The sequence below is a fragment of the Sphaeramia orbicularis genome, chromosome 14, assembly GCF_902148855.1.
Source record: "Sphaeramia orbicularis chromosome 14, fSphaOr1.1, whole genome shotgun sequence".
NCBI lineage: Eukaryota > Metazoa > Chordata > Actinopteri > Kurtiformes > Apogonidae > Sphaeramia > Sphaeramia orbicularis.
The window spans coordinates 18,884,284-18,899,824 of record NC_043970.1 but is presented as its reverse complement, the minus strand read 5'-3'; the positions used below and the strand labels follow the sequence as shown (position 1 = coordinate 18,899,824).

General features: G+C 40.8%; 1 protein-coding gene across 1 annotated transcript; it reads right to left on the bottom strand.

Annotated features, from left to right (window-relative positions):
- Positions 1 to 5,870: 5,870 nt before the first annotated feature.
- Positions 5,871 to 12,474, bottom strand: pwwp2a (PWWP domain containing 2A). Its single transcript, XM_030154239.1, has 2 exons — positions 11,603 to 12,474; positions 5,871 to 10,368 (listed from the first exon to the last, which is right to left on the bottom strand). The coding sequence occupies exons 1-2, from the start codon at positions 12,451 to 12,453 to the stop codon at positions 8,682 to 8,684; spliced, it is 2,538 nt and encodes an 845-aa protein (XP_030010099.1). The 5' UTR covers positions 12,454 to 12,474; the 3' UTR covers positions 5,871 to 8,681.
- Between the last annotated feature and the right edge of the window lie 3,067 nt (positions 12,475 to 15,541).

The window sequence follows — 15,541 nt, the reverse complement described above, 5'->3', positions numbered from 1 at the left end:
TGTCCGTGTCAATCTTTTACCAACTGGTTCAGACTGGTTTAACCCTTTCATGCACAGTGGTCACTCCAGTGGACAGCTGTTCTATTGTATATTCATGGGTTTTGTTGGTTTAGCTGCATATCAGCCAACACAGTGGACACTTGTGCATCATCCCATACAGTGCAATTCATACTGTTACTGTAACTATGCTGTTCTTGATAAACCTGATCTGCAGTCACATGTTTTAGTGTAAATCAACAAACAAAAGTTTTTTTTTTTTTTGTTTTTTTTTTTGCATATTATCTCCATGAAGTGAATAATAACTAATATTAGAGTATCTTAAAATGTGGGAAATTATCTGATAAGCAGCATAAAAATGTTTTTATTGCATAATTTTCCATATCGCTTTCTGATATTAAGCTTTAAATACATGTTTCTTTGCTTAAAAAATCTAAAGCATGGTGTCTGGCTGAGTGGACATTTTTGTAACTCCTTAAAAAAACAAAGAAACAAACAAACTGGATCGTATTGTTTTTTCATGCCTGAAGAGGAATAAAAACACTCAGGAAAAATATCTTGAGTAAGGTTCTCATAATTCATGCAAGAAAGGGTTAATAACTGGGATTGTGGTGGATGTGTGATGTTGGTGCAGTTTTAGATCAGGTTTATATGGTGTGTACCTGTCTGTGCGTGTCATATGCTGCTACTAAATGACTAATAAGCTACAGTGTACTCAATTCAGAAAAACATCAAACTAATTCACAAATGTGAGTTAAATAAATAAATACATAAGTAAGCACTCCACCAAAACCACTGAAACATTTTAACATACGTGGTTGAAATTATTCTGAAGTAATAAGAGGATCTCCCCAAAATATATGACATTACATTAATTTATCTTCACTGTTAACATTTTGTATTTGATTATCAGTTTATGAGTCAAAAAGAAATTCCAAATAACCAGTTTTCTGTGTTTGCTGCATGCTATTCCCTATCTCATCTCCTGTTAAGCGTTACATATTTCTCTTATGACCCTCATGTTGGGGTCGGTTATATAAAAGCTGTAGACGATGTTTCAACAACCCTCAGAGATCACATCAGATATAGTTTAATGAAACTGATGATTGTGTGTTTCCTGTTCTATTTAAAACAGATCAGAGTGCAGTGGTGGAAAAAAGTTTTTGGACACCCTTTTTAATTTTATACAATCTCAAATATTATCATGAAATATTTGCAGAAATTGTTTTGTCTGTGTGGGTTTCAAAATGTGTGGCCGCATTAGACAACCACAAACAAATGCAAAAGATTTTTATGTTTACTGCTAACGCAGTGTATGACTTTCATCACAATTTTTTTTCAAATTTGTAAAACCCAAGTGATAGCCTTGTAGCGGCTATTTGTCATCAAAATTAAATCAACTTAAAGGTGACTGAACTTAAGACTGTAACATAACTCAAATAACCACTGGATGCACCATGGGTTTGTGGTTTATGCAGTCAAAAACACAATGTCCATATCATAGATGTAGTTCAAGTGGTTTATTTTCAAGATTTTGCAGGCAAACAACAATTAAGGCCTTTTGTGCTATCTCTCCTGCTCATCTTGTCTGACTGTGTGTCTGGTAAAAAAACATAGGTCCACCCAGGTGCATGCTGGTCTATCTTTGTGCTCCCTCTTTATACCCAGGTGCCCACGGTCTAAACCAGTAAGAAAACACAAAACAAAAAGGTGCTAAATACCAAAGAATGAAAACGATAACCATAAAAATAAAAAATATATATATATTCTAAATATTAAACAATCAAAGAATAAACAATTAGCAAAAAAATACTAAGTTAGTAAACAAAAAAGGTAAATTAACTTTAAACAAAAAACTAAACCGACAAATAGCTCCTACAAGCCCAATTATCACTAATCCATTAGTCTTTCTGTGCTTACACACCTGAATCACTTCCCTCACGGTGAACAACTTTAAAGATGAGTGCTGCAGTTTGGAATACTTGTGTATTTTTGGTTAAGGAAGAGACTAGCAAAAATGTCAAGTTGATAGGACCAATATTTTGGGAGATATTAGTCATTTTGGAATACAATGGCCCCCCAATGGCCAATCATGTTGCTATGCCAGAAGCTGAAACTGAAGCACTGTGGTACTGTTTATCTTTCAAATGTTCGTTGTGGTCAGTTTCAGATGCTGCAGCTCTTTCATAATTCATAGTTTGAGTTCTTGTTTGTTCAGTATTAATTGTCAGCCTTGTAAATCCAAGCTGGACTGACTGTACATATCCTGACCAAGGAAAATAAAATTCTCACTTTGTGCAGTAATCTACACCTGGCTTTACTGCCTCCGTCCATAATAATATACATTATAAATATTAAATGTCATATAAAATTAATGTTTATTTGCAACGTAGTGTAGCAAACAATTACATGATCAAAAAGAAATTAATTATAGCAAAAAAATGTCTCAGTTTTGAATGTCTGGGGTCACCAGAAATTTGTGACGTCAAAATGGGGTCATGAGCCAAGAAAGGTTGGAAACCACTGCTGTAAGATGATAATTACTGATCACTTTAAGAGATGTTCTCAGCTCATGTTTGCAGACACCTGCTAAAACACAAGCTTCTGTTTTTAGAATTGCACCTTTTATCAAATTACATTTTTCAGTCTAATCAGAACATTTTTTATGTTCCACTTCTACTACCACTACTGCTACATTTTTGTCACTATTAAAAAAACAATTACTTAGTTCAGTAGCTTCAGTTGACAAAGACCAGATGAGCTGACCACTAATTAGTAACCCAATAAACAAGTCTTCAGAATAAACAGGATTTCACACATGCAACATTTTATTGCATTTATCATCTGTTTGTACAGAATATTACAATAATTCTTAGAATAATAGGATTTAAATTTCCTGTTTGTCCTCACATATTTTCACAAAGCAGAGAAGTAAAAAAAAAAAAAGCATAATCTGTCATCACAACCTTTAAAAAGCCCAGTTAAACCAGGTTCAGACCAGTTTAAATGATGTCACACCAGTTGAGACCAGTTTAAAGCAGGTTGAGACTGGTTTAATCTGGTTCAGGCTGGTTCTGACTGACTTTTGAGAAGCATCTTGTTATATTTTTGTTGAGAGGAACTCTTCCATGTTTTCTGTGAACTGGTCAGGGTCCTCTGCATTCATCTGCAGATAAACATGTGACACCTGTTTCCATGGAGACCAGAGTTCACCTGAACCATGTTGTGAGCTGATTGGCAGGTACTTTGTCATGAGCTGATTGGAGGACGCAAACTAAACTTCAAACATGTGACCTGATTGACCCTGGACACTGACCCCGGTAACCATGGAAACACTCTCTTTATAAATATAGACTCTTCATTATTGATTAAGTTCATGTCATTGATCATCAGTCGCTCCGGCTCCGCCCACAGTCTTTCAGCCAATGGCAGCACAGAGCTCATCAACAGCTGTGGAGAGAGAGACAGGTATGAGTCTGGTGATGTTAAAATAATATGAACACAAATGAAAACACTGTGTTTTACAAATGCTGGTGGTTGTGGGCTGTATTAACGCTGAGTGGATCATTACCACATGGTTATGCCACTGTTCTTCAACACTCAGGGTATGAAGCTCTAATGCTCTCTTCAACAGGATAGTGAATAAACACAGGAAACCTGAGAAAGTGTCATCATGCCACTGTCACCAAACAATCAACACATGACAAGGTGTTGGATAGTGAAAATCCACAGCACGTGACCATATTTTAAGATAAAACTATATGACTGATCAGGATTTTTTCTGACAGAGTTAAGAGGCAGCCACCTCTGTCCCACCTGACATCACTCAAATTCTGCTGCTGTAGTTCTATTAGAATGTGTGAAATCTCAAACAGATTCCATTCTGATTAAATGGATTGAGCTTCTTATCAGATCAGTGTCCATGTAAACAGTTGAACACTGACCAGAGTGATGACAACAGTACTGGGAATACTGCTCTCAAACAACCAGAAGAAAAAAGTAAAAAAATAGCTTCCTACCCAACACAAACATGATTTTAAACTCTTTAATCATTCTTCTGGTTTGATGGTTTACCTTAATTCATCTATAAGTTCTCCTGCAAACACCACTACATATAGAGCACTGCCATTTTGCAGTGTGAAATCGTAAGAACACAAACCTCATTAACTTCCAAACCCTGAGGTATGATTCTGCTTTAGTCTCTAAATGTGATGCATTTACTGTATTATGCCTTTACACAAACACAATTTCACTAGAACTACCATCAGTAATGGAATGTAATGCCATTTATTTCAGTGAAATGTGTACCTTTAAACCCACCTTTCTAGATAAGTGTGGTCTGGAGTTCTTTAAAACATTCTGTAGCCTACAGCCTGTAGAAACACCCTTAAAACCTCTCTTTTTGCTAATTTGAACTTATTTCACATTCATCTTTTGTTCCACTAATGCGGTTTTATTATTACCCCGGCCCTGAAGGGGAGGCCAGGGATATTGTTTTTGGTTCAATTTGTTTCTTTGTTTTGTTAACACTTTAGTAGTAAAACTATTGGTTGAATTCATACCAAATTGGGTTTATAGATTGCCAGTGACCCATAATAGATGTGATTACATTTTGGGAAAAGTAGGTCAAAGTTCAAATTCTTCATGAATTTTTAAAATCTTTATTTCCCCATTTACTTATAATAATACAATTTATCTATGCTGTCTATGTCCAACTCAATCCCATATATGACCTGTTTAAATGAAGATATGAGTTTACACCCCAAAAATGAAATTCTATTACTTCCAAAACTGTTGACTATTTAACTTATATTTCATGAGCTTTCTGGGTTTTTTCATGGCTGTGGAAACCCAGGACCTATATTCCTGATTTTACTCACTTGAATAAGTATTTATTTGATAAAGTAACAATAAATCTGTAAAGTAGAATGTTGAATGCAACAAGTATTATTTTCTTCAATCATATAATTATTATGACAAAAATATGCTATTTGTAAAAATCTTTAGCCACTTGAAGGTGTAGAACTCATGTTCAGGATGGAACCATCTGTGCCTCATTTGAGCCACAAAAAACCCTGGAACTTAAAGCAGCTTAATGTTGTTAAAGCTGGTGGTGAATCATAATGAACAAAATAAGTGCAATGGAAATTCAATGTCATTGATTTTCATCATCATTTGTGATTTTTTTATTGTAGTTTTTGTCACACATGAAACTGGAAGGAAAAAAGAGAAAATAATCAATAAACACCCAAGAAAATCAAAAAATGACTATTCAAAAACAAAGAAAATTAAAAAAAAAAAAAAAGAAAAAAAAAAGTGACAAAAACAAAAAACAATGAAAAATAACCTCATAGGTTTAATTGTATTTTTGTAATTTTTTTTTTTTTTTAACTTATTTTGTTCACTCTGATTTCATGAATGTAATGTTGACTATAATACCCATGAGCCTCAGCTGCTGTTGCCACTGAGAACAAGCCTCAAACTGTTTGTACAAAGTGTAATCTGTAGACTACGCTTGGTAAAAACTACTGGATTTCACTTTTTAGAAACAAGACCTGCTCCAATCAGATTTGACATTTTAAGACCTAAAAGTTCAGATTATTTTATTGTGACACTTAAACCCTTGTTAATTTTCCCACTCTGGTTATCAGAGCTGATTGTCTTCATTCTGTCAGATTTATTGAATGGTTCAGTTAAATTGTTTAAAAACTCAGTGACAGAATGAGAAACCAGCTCTGGAGACCCAGTTTACCAAACATCTGTTTGCAGGTGAGAAAATCTGTGAGGCTGCAGCCAGCGTGCCACTGAGCAAGGCGGCGCCATGACTCCCACATGAGCAGAAGAAGAAGAATGAAACCCAAATGACGACGAAGTCAAAGAGAAGTTTGAATGTTTATTTATAGATTTAAAACATCAGAAAAAAAGAACATACACAGGTCGACTGTTTCTGTTTCTGATCTGCAAACAGACGGTAAAGAGAGTCTGACAACCAACCATCATCATCATCATCATCATCATTTTCATCATGTCTAACAGTCAGTGAGTCCTACCTGTCCATCTGTTAAACTGAGGCTCAGGGTCTAAAACCAACGACAAACTGAGCCGAGCCCAGATGTCAGACGCATAAAACATCAGCTTCAGTCACATCGGCTCCTGGTGCTTTGTGGGTCTGACCCTGTTTGGGACCCTCAGCCACAGTTTGGACAACACTTAAAAGTTTCACAGTTTAAACAGAAACAAAGAATGAACAACAGGAACTAACACGATTGGTGCTGGACTGGAACAGTTGCAGGGGCACTCTGCTGTGATCGTACATTACTTGTTAATACCTAAATGTCAAACCGTTTCAGAGGAAAATGTTCTACTTTTTACTTCACTACATTTGTCTGAAAATTGTCATAAGAGCTGAAACACTGCACTATGCTTTGTTACAGATTAAACTGTATATATAAGTAGGACTGAAATACTTCGCTGACTGACTGAAAAAAAGTACAAACTATTTAGACAATGGCTTAAAATCATATAAAGTTTAAATATTTTTATACATGTCATCTATACTCCAGTATTTAACCCAACTATAACAAAATGTTCCGTCAGTAACATCTTGGAAAACTATTCTGGAAAGTCTTTTATGACTAATTCTTTCCTTACAAGTTTTTTTATCATAAAGTAACTTGCTTGATATTTGCAAGTACCCAAATGACAGCTGGCTAGTATGTGTATTAATGGGTCAATGTGAGAAGTTGCTGACTGCTGTAGGTTGTCACTGAGATGGTACTGATCACCAGAGTTTTGTTGCTCCCCAGATTTTGACCAATCAGAGCAGATCAGGTCTTTAATGTAAATATCCCAAATCAAATATCAATCTTTTAGCTCTTTCATGTGGGCTTTATATCATTTTTCATGTATAAATACTTAAATGCCATGTTCCCATCTTTGCAAATGTGTATATTTGCATAGTCACTTTGATATTTCAAGGTTTGTTGTGTTGTTTGAACATAGCAGCACATTGTGATGGAGCTCTGAGATTATTCTGTAGAGAAATCACTCTGCATTCAATCAGAGCAGTAAAATCACAAGTCAGAGGTCTGTCAACATATTAGGTTTTCTTTTAGCAGCAAAGCAGAGCAGACAAAACATTTAACAAGACATTCAGACGAGTCCACGACTAACCAGTACGTTCAGACTGGAAGGACATTAGGGACAACAGTGTTACTCAGAGTAACGGACATAATACAAGGTTAATGTCTGTGTGTTTGTACTGATTTATCAATCTGTAGTGTGTTTAAGTGAGATACTAATCAGCATGTATTTCAGTCTCAGGTCAGGGTAAATATATCGCAATTAACAGTATATTAGTAGTAGCAGCTAATGGACCGATCACAGCAGAAAATCGCTCCAACTGATCCAATAAAATTGCAACCATGTGACACATCGGCGAACAGTGTCACACGCGGTGCAGGTTTGTGACATCTTTGTGATTCGGCCAATCATAACAGGACCACAAGTCCCAACTTTTAATCCAAAAATCACTGGAGCCTACATTTCCCATGATGCAGTAGCGTTATTTTTCACATCATGAAAAGACACTGCAGTGTAGAAACGCTACTGCTGACACCTGAGAGTGTGACAGGTGTGAAGTCACACCCCCTTCCCAAACACTGACAGGTAACCCAGAGGCTCTGCCCACTGAAACACTGACAAGTAACCCAGAGGCTCCGCCCCCTCCTCCTTTTTGAACAGGAAACAGAAACACAAACTGTCCGTCTCAGTCCGAGGCCCCACCCCCTCTCTGTAACAGGTGACAGAGGCGTAGGGGCAGGTGAGTTTGACTGACCAGGTCACCCCGATACGTCCCACGCATTAAGACAATGTCCCACATTTAGATTTTAAAATTTACACATATGAACTAAACTTTCATAAAATGAACTGGAAAAATCTGAATGTTTCCATCCACTACCATTGTGGAATTACTGATTTCTTAATTCAGAGGGAAAACACTGTTGATACAACTTTTTCCACAACAGACATTTTGACTTGTTAAGGCAGATGTATTTGGAACAGTTTCAGGCCTTGAAACTGGTCATGTTTATTCACTGCAAGGCATCCTGGGACACAGGAACAGCGCCATCATTAAGGATATCAATACCTGTACTTTTTTTGCGAGCCAAACTGTCTGCTGTGAAAAAGGTTACGTTGCTCACTTTGTTGAATTAGTCCTTATTCAGTTCATTTTGACTCATTGTAAAATCCAGCACACTGTGTTTCACAACTTAAACTATAATGAGAATCAAATCCTCATTTCTACTGAACTTTTGTTATTCTTGTTATTTCAAGTGGCACGAGAAAAAAAATGCTTAGTTGTGTGACGTAGATCTGAGGAGACAAATTGTGAAGACTGGTAAGACCATTTGAGTCAATTTCAAGAAAATAAAGTTGTCAGTTTGCTAAGTGTGAATATTTTAGTTTCTTTCCTAAAAAAAACAATTGAGAAAAACAGACAGAACTGTTAAGCGCAGCCCTAGTATTTATCCTTTTTTTTGTTAGGTAAATAATAAGGTTGCTACTGTCAAATTAATTTTGTGTCCAACACAAATATCAAAATGAAAGACATTGCCCCATGCTAACACAGTGTGTCCCTCATATTTTGTGTTGGGACCTGGTCACCCTACAGGGAGGTGGTGCTACGTTTCAAACTGTGTGAGCAGTGCTCGGACCTCGGGTGTCAGCTGTTTGGCAGCGCTGGCAGCCTCTGCAATGGCACGGCGGTACGGCCCCTTCCTCTTCCTGTCAAACCGTGACTGGAAGCTCTCGAGGAACGGCGCAAGCTGAGCAAGTGGCAGGAAGGAGGTGGTGGGCGAGCCGAACCACGAGACGCGCGCTTCCTGACGCACCGCTAGCCCCGTGTCGCCACGCCGCGACACCGTGATGCCTAGCACACGGGCAGGCCACCACGGGAAGCCATAGATTTTAGCCCAGACAATGTCGCCAACACACACAGTGCGGCCATCCGGACAGCGGCACTTTGACACCGACTTTGAAAAAACAGAGGAGGAGGAGGAGGAAGACTTACGACGGCGCTTCAGGTCATTACCATCCTCATCCTCCTCCTCCTCAGGGGGGGGAGGGGGGGCAGAGCCGGGAGGAGGGAGGTCAAAGGTCTCTGTGGAGCCGCATTCTGAGGGGGCAGAGTCCAGGGAAGAAGAAGAAGAGGAGGAGGAGGAGGGAGGCTCCACCCCCCTTTCAGACTCCACCCCCTCCTCCTCAGCAGTGCGGGCTGTATCAGTCTCCATGGAAACAGAGGAGGGGGGTGTGTCTGAGGCAGGGGGTGTGTCTGTGGCCGGACAGGGATCGGGGCTTAAAGCAGGCCTGTGTTTGGGCGGGGAGGGGGCGGAGCAGGAGGAGGAGGGTGCAGGGCATGGCGCCGTGTCATCTGTACGGTACCTTTGAGGTTTGAGGCGCATTCTGGGTGGTAATGCCGTGCTCGGGCCGCCAGCAGCCATGGCAGCGCTCCGGTGCTGCAGCCGCCTCGTGAAGTGGACCTTCTGGTTGTGGTTCTGCAGGGCGGCAGCTCGAGTCACAGCCTTGGTGCTGTCCTGGTCCTGGCTCTGGCTGTGGTTCTGGTCTTTGGGCCGACGATGCGGCGGTGCAGAGCTCCTTGCCAGCTTGTTGAGCACTTGGCAAGCTTTGGAGCGATCTTTGGACAGAACCTTCTTAGAGTTCAGCTTCAGGTGCATGCGGCCAGCTGAGGATGGCGACGAGGACGAGGATGATGCCACACCCCTCAGGACGCGGCGTGTTGACGCTGATGATGACGATGAAGATGACACACGTATCCCTGATGCTGAACGGCGGTCTGTGGCGCTACGTGCTGGGCGGTCATCTGTTCGCAGCCGTTTCAGCTCGGCACACAACGGAACCTCAGGTGGCCGCCGCCGTCTGGATGCCTCCTCACCCCTCAGGTCCACAGGGCCCCGCCGCGCCTCCCGGTGCCCGGCCGACGATACCACACCTTTGCACTTGTCGCAGAGCACCTGGCGGGGGCGGAGTTTGATGGCGTTCATGATGGAGGTGGGCTCCTCGCAGCGGTAGCGGCGCTTTGGCCGCTTGATTTTACGCGGCGGCGGCTGAGGTAAGGCCTGATTGTAGGTGTCCCTGATGAACAGAGGAGGGGGATATGGTGCCCCCTCCTGGAACAGCGGTGGCGGTTTGGATCCCCAAGGGTGAGGAGGGGGCGGAGTCACTGTCACCTCCTCCTGTTTGATGGATGGGGCTTCACCGGCATCTGACGGCAACTGTAAAGATGTCTGAGGTCGGCTCCGGTCATCACGGCGAGGAAATACCGTAATGGGAATCCCGTATGGGCCGAATCTACCAAACACACAAATGCACACAAGAGGTGAGAACCTTAGAGACGCAGTATTTAACACCTGACATCTTGGACTCAAACTCGGGTATGATGAATTTCACACAACTGAGAAACATTCAACACTTTAAGAATAACTTAATCTGGATAATTTTCTGTCATAATCTATACAAATAGGTCAAAAGTTCTCAAAACACTACAAATATTCCACTATGAGTATAAGTATTGAAACACGCTACTTTTGTTTTAATTGCTGTGAAAATGCCTAAAAAGAAAATTCCAGATCAATGTTGCTCAATGAAAATTCCAAATTTATCCTTGTAATATATTTATTGTGAGCCTGTCTCTCTAATCACTTTCATACTTTTTTAAAAACCTAATAACACACACTGAATGCTCTTACAGTGTTTTATTTTACTAATATTACACAAACTTTGAGACTTGCATTTTTTCATATTCAACACATTCAAGCTGTTCAGCTTCTCAATTAAAACAATTACAAAACAACTCAAAGACTCATTGCAGATCCACACGTTCTATTAGTACCTTTCATAATAAAAGCCCTAAATCTCTCGACTGTGTCAATGAACAGTCACTCAGAATTTCACACAAGTAACTTAATAAAATAATTATATTAGTGATGAATATTGACATGTTATTTCATTGTCCTGAATCAGACACATTAATTGAATTAATTAATTATTTAATTAAATGTATGGCTACACTAACAGACGACCGATGTAATGACATGATGCTTGATACTAATTCCAGCTATGATACTTTTACTGTCTAAACTGTTTAGAGACCACTGAGTACTGAAAAACATCATGTATTGCTTGATTCAAAAAGTCAAAATCTATGGACTAAACCTTACCAGCGTCAGTGGAGCAGCTAAGACAACTTTTATACATCCATATTAAAGATGTTATGTATGCAAACAACGTCCAAGCCATGATATACACTTAACTTGTACTATTATGTGTCATATTCTACTAAAAAATTGAAAGTTAATTTTTAGAACTGGCACTGAAGCCAGAACGAATCAGTGTCAAACATGTCTGAACAATATCCAATTGTACATTTAAGTAATTTGTGTCTGTGTGTGTACTATCCAAACTGATTCTGGTAAGATAGAAAATGTTGAATAAAACCTCATCAGCTTACGTGAACACCTACATGAGCATCATAATAAATATCACATACTGGGTCACTAATCGGCCGGTTTGACATAAATGATACCTTTTGGACACGTCCATCAGAACACCTGAGAACACTTTCTCTCCCACCCGGAACGAAACCACCAGTGCGTCATCGATCACGTGGTCAAGGGAGACCCGGACCTCAGAGCCCGGGTTCAGGTTCAGGCTGATCATGTCCTGCATGGGTCCGGGCTCCGCTGCGGCCACACTGGATCTGTCCTCTGCTAGGAGCCTCCTCTTCGGGGACCGGCCGGGCGGAGAAGACTCCCGCAATTCATCGGACCCCGCACAGTCTCTACCGTAAGCCTGGTCCGGTTCCGGGACTGGACGGTCCGCGGTGCCGTCTTCCTCAACCGGTCCGGTCCGCAGCTCCGGCTGGACCAGCGCTGTATAGCCTCTGTCCCGACCCACGGTCTCGGCTCGGTCTGTCGTCACATTGGTGGTGGGTTCTGCCGGTTCTGCTAAGGAAAGCCCGGCCTCAGTAACGGGCGGGGGGTCCGGGACCGAGTGCAGGAACACGGCGGAGGGCTGCGGGTCTGCGGGGACGCTCCGGTACGCCGCCTGATCCGCCCCTCCGCCCGAGGAGAACCGTTCCGTGCCAACCCGGGATCCACTTCCCGAGTTCAGGTCGTCTCCTACGGAGCTTTCGGACGGAGCTTTTCCCGCCGCGGGCTCCAGCTCCGGCCTGACATGGCGGCGCTCCTCCCCGTCCGCTCCGTCCTCCGCCCGCGGCGCCACAGACTCCGCAGACGGTCCGTCGATGTCCAGCAGCGGCCCCGTGAGTCCCGGTCCGGCTGTGCCTGGTTCTGGCGGGCCCTCATCGTCGGTCGCCGCCGCCGTTGTTGTTGTCGGAACCGCCGCAGCTCCTGGCTCTGCAGCCACGGCCGCCATTTTCTTCCGCTGTGCTGCGGAGCAGCGCTTCGCCCCGCCCTCCCAGGCCGCGACCAGCTGCGCAGGCACGAGACGATTGGGTGAAGTGTGAGTCAGTCAGGAGAATAGCGGCGCAGCGTCGTCAATGATTGGTTAATTCAGTTAGCGTGTGAGGCGTTCGGCTGCCATTAGGGGGCGCTTATCATTTTAGAAACAAAAACATCATTAGACCAATCAACGTCTGATCAATAAAGATTAATAATCACAAACTAGCATCATTCGCTCAAATAGCAAAACATGAAAGCTGCCTTTGAGTAATAAAAAACACAGGCAAGAAAAACACAGGTACGACAAATACGTAAAAAAAAAAATGTGTGTGTGTGTGTATATATATATATATATATATATATATATATAAATGAAAAGCATATTTTTTTGTCTTTCATATACATGTATTTCAGTATATTCAGCATTTAGGTAATTTCACTTTTTCTGGGGTTAACATCTAATTGATCACCTGCTTTACATGGTTTGAAACACACTGTGATCAGTGTTTTGGCAGGAGGTAACACATATCTACCAGTATTTGTTCACCTTTGACATAATAACATTCCCTCAGAAAATCCCGCCTTACGTTTTTATAACCTCCCTCCAATTATTTTATTTAATGCATTAACAAACAAAATGACAGTTTCCTTCAACTCTGTGCTTTTTCTTTAAGTCCAAAGTATAAACCATAGTGGAGTCTTCACTATTTGAATGAGAGCTTTAGTGCAGACCAGTTCCCTGGCACCTGCTGATATCTCTACTTTTGAACTCTGACATGAAGTATCAAATTTTCTAAACTATATTGGGCACATTTTTTTTCCTAGTAAAACTTCATAGGATCAGTTTTCCAAAGTATAAATTAAAGCAGTAGTAGGCCTTAATAGTCAATCATAGGTTGAAAAATATCTTATCAGGTTGAGATTATCCTGTATCATGAAGCTGGTCCAGGATCTCTCTGTGGTTTTCAGTTTGACAAAACCAAGCTCACTTAGTCACCAGGGTTTCTGAATCTGGTTATGAGGAGTTCACATAAACAAAGTTGCAAACGTGTATCAGTCTAGATCCATATATTTCTCACAAGAATGACAAACAATAATTTTAAATAAACAAAGACTTTAAATAATATAAACACACTAAAAGCAACACAGCTGCTGCAACTTAAGAAAGAAAGAGATGACAAACTGTCCAGTATACAAATGTTTAAATTAATACTCTGATCAATATTACAACATTAAGGCACAAACACAAAAGACTTTCATTGTAGTTGGTTTTTTAGCTGTTTTTTTTTTTTTTTTTTTATATGCACAGTAAGGTTGGAGGAATCGTCTATAAGGATTAGTTGGTCAGTAGTGGTCACTAGGTGGTGCTTTTATATGTCTTCATTCACTGTATGGAAGAAAGGGTAAATTATCTTGGAGAGGTTTAGCCCAGTAAAAAATAAACCACCCTCATGATACTGGAAATCCTGCACTAAATTAGAAGTTCTAAGTCCATCTTGTTCACTGTAGCCCCTGGACTACAGTGAACAAAATGGACTTAGAACCACATGTGTTCGTCTGAATTACCAGGACCAGGGTTTCCAATAAAGCATGGTTTGGAGCCAATTATATGTAACTGAAGACACTAAAAGGAAATACTGGTGGCAGAAAAGAGACTGATTAAAAAAAAAAAAAAAGAATTAAATGCAAATGTGCAGATATCTACAAGAACAATACAGCTTCAGGTGTGAATTATTGTCCTTGTGTGACACATCTTATGAAATAAGATGCATAACGCATTAATTTTGCTGATCTGTTGTTGCTTATAGGACAATGTCTTAACCCTCCACTGGGTGGCAGTGTGGGCTACTGGTCACCAAACAAAAAACCCTCTTACATGTCAAAGACTAAGGCAGGGGTCACCAACCCTGGTCCTTGAGGGCTACTATCCGGCATGTTTTAGATGTTTCCCTCTTCCAGCACACTTGACGGTCATTATCAGTCTTCTGCAGAGCTTGATTATAGGCTGATCATTTGAATCAGGTGTGTTGGAAGAGGGATACATCTAAAACATGCAGGATAGTAGCCCTCGAGGACCAGGGTTGGTGACCCCTGCTGTAAGGTGTCATGGATAAACAAATGTTAAAGGGATTGAAATGAGGACACTGAAAGAGAAGATGAGAGTAAAGATGAATTCAGAGAGAAGCAACAAATGTTCACACATAGGTCTGTGATATTAGTGTTTTATTAATGACTTGTCACAGAAGACTCATGAATTACTATGAAAATTGCAAACTCCATTGTTTTCATGTAGAGCTGTGACACCCTCAGTGCAGGGTTTACTCCTTGTTTTCCTTCCTCCTTGGTGTCTTTGTTTTTCTCCTCCTAACAGGCAACCAGTGAAGTGGTTTGGTTTCTCCCGTGCTACCTGGCTGTGGGTGTGGCCACAGCATTTAAATCCCAGCAAAGGCAGAAGCTGGGCTCTCTCCCGGCCTCACTGCATCAGCACTATCTTCTCTTTTGTTTGTTCACCTTTTGTTTAGTTACACACACATTACACTACTGATAATGCTGACTACACATAGGATTTACTTTATTATTATTTGTTTTATACCTGATTCGTTCACTATTGATTAATAAATTATATTTATTTGCCAACACCTGTATCCTCCTGTGTTCATTTGTTTTGTCAAGGCTCTACAAGCCACTCTTGACAGAGGTGTGTCCAGTGATGAAAACAACAACAGTGCTTTTGGCTTTTATTATCAAATCGCTTTCTTTGACTCGGTTGTTTGTTAGTGGCACTCGTTTGATCTAGTCACTTTCAGAAGCTTTGGTCAAAGGCCCTGTGATGTTAGTTTTCCTCACCACGGGAGACCGACAGAGTGACTCACTACTCCCTCTAGTGGTCACCTAAACCTCATCGATGTTAGATTCAGTTCATATTTCTTTAATTCAGTACTTTGGCATCTTCAGCATAACTTCAGAGCTCTTTATTCCAAACACACCAATGACTGTTTTAGGTCATTTTATAATTTTATTTGTCCTGGGTTCGATTCCAACACTGGCTGACAGAGTTTGCA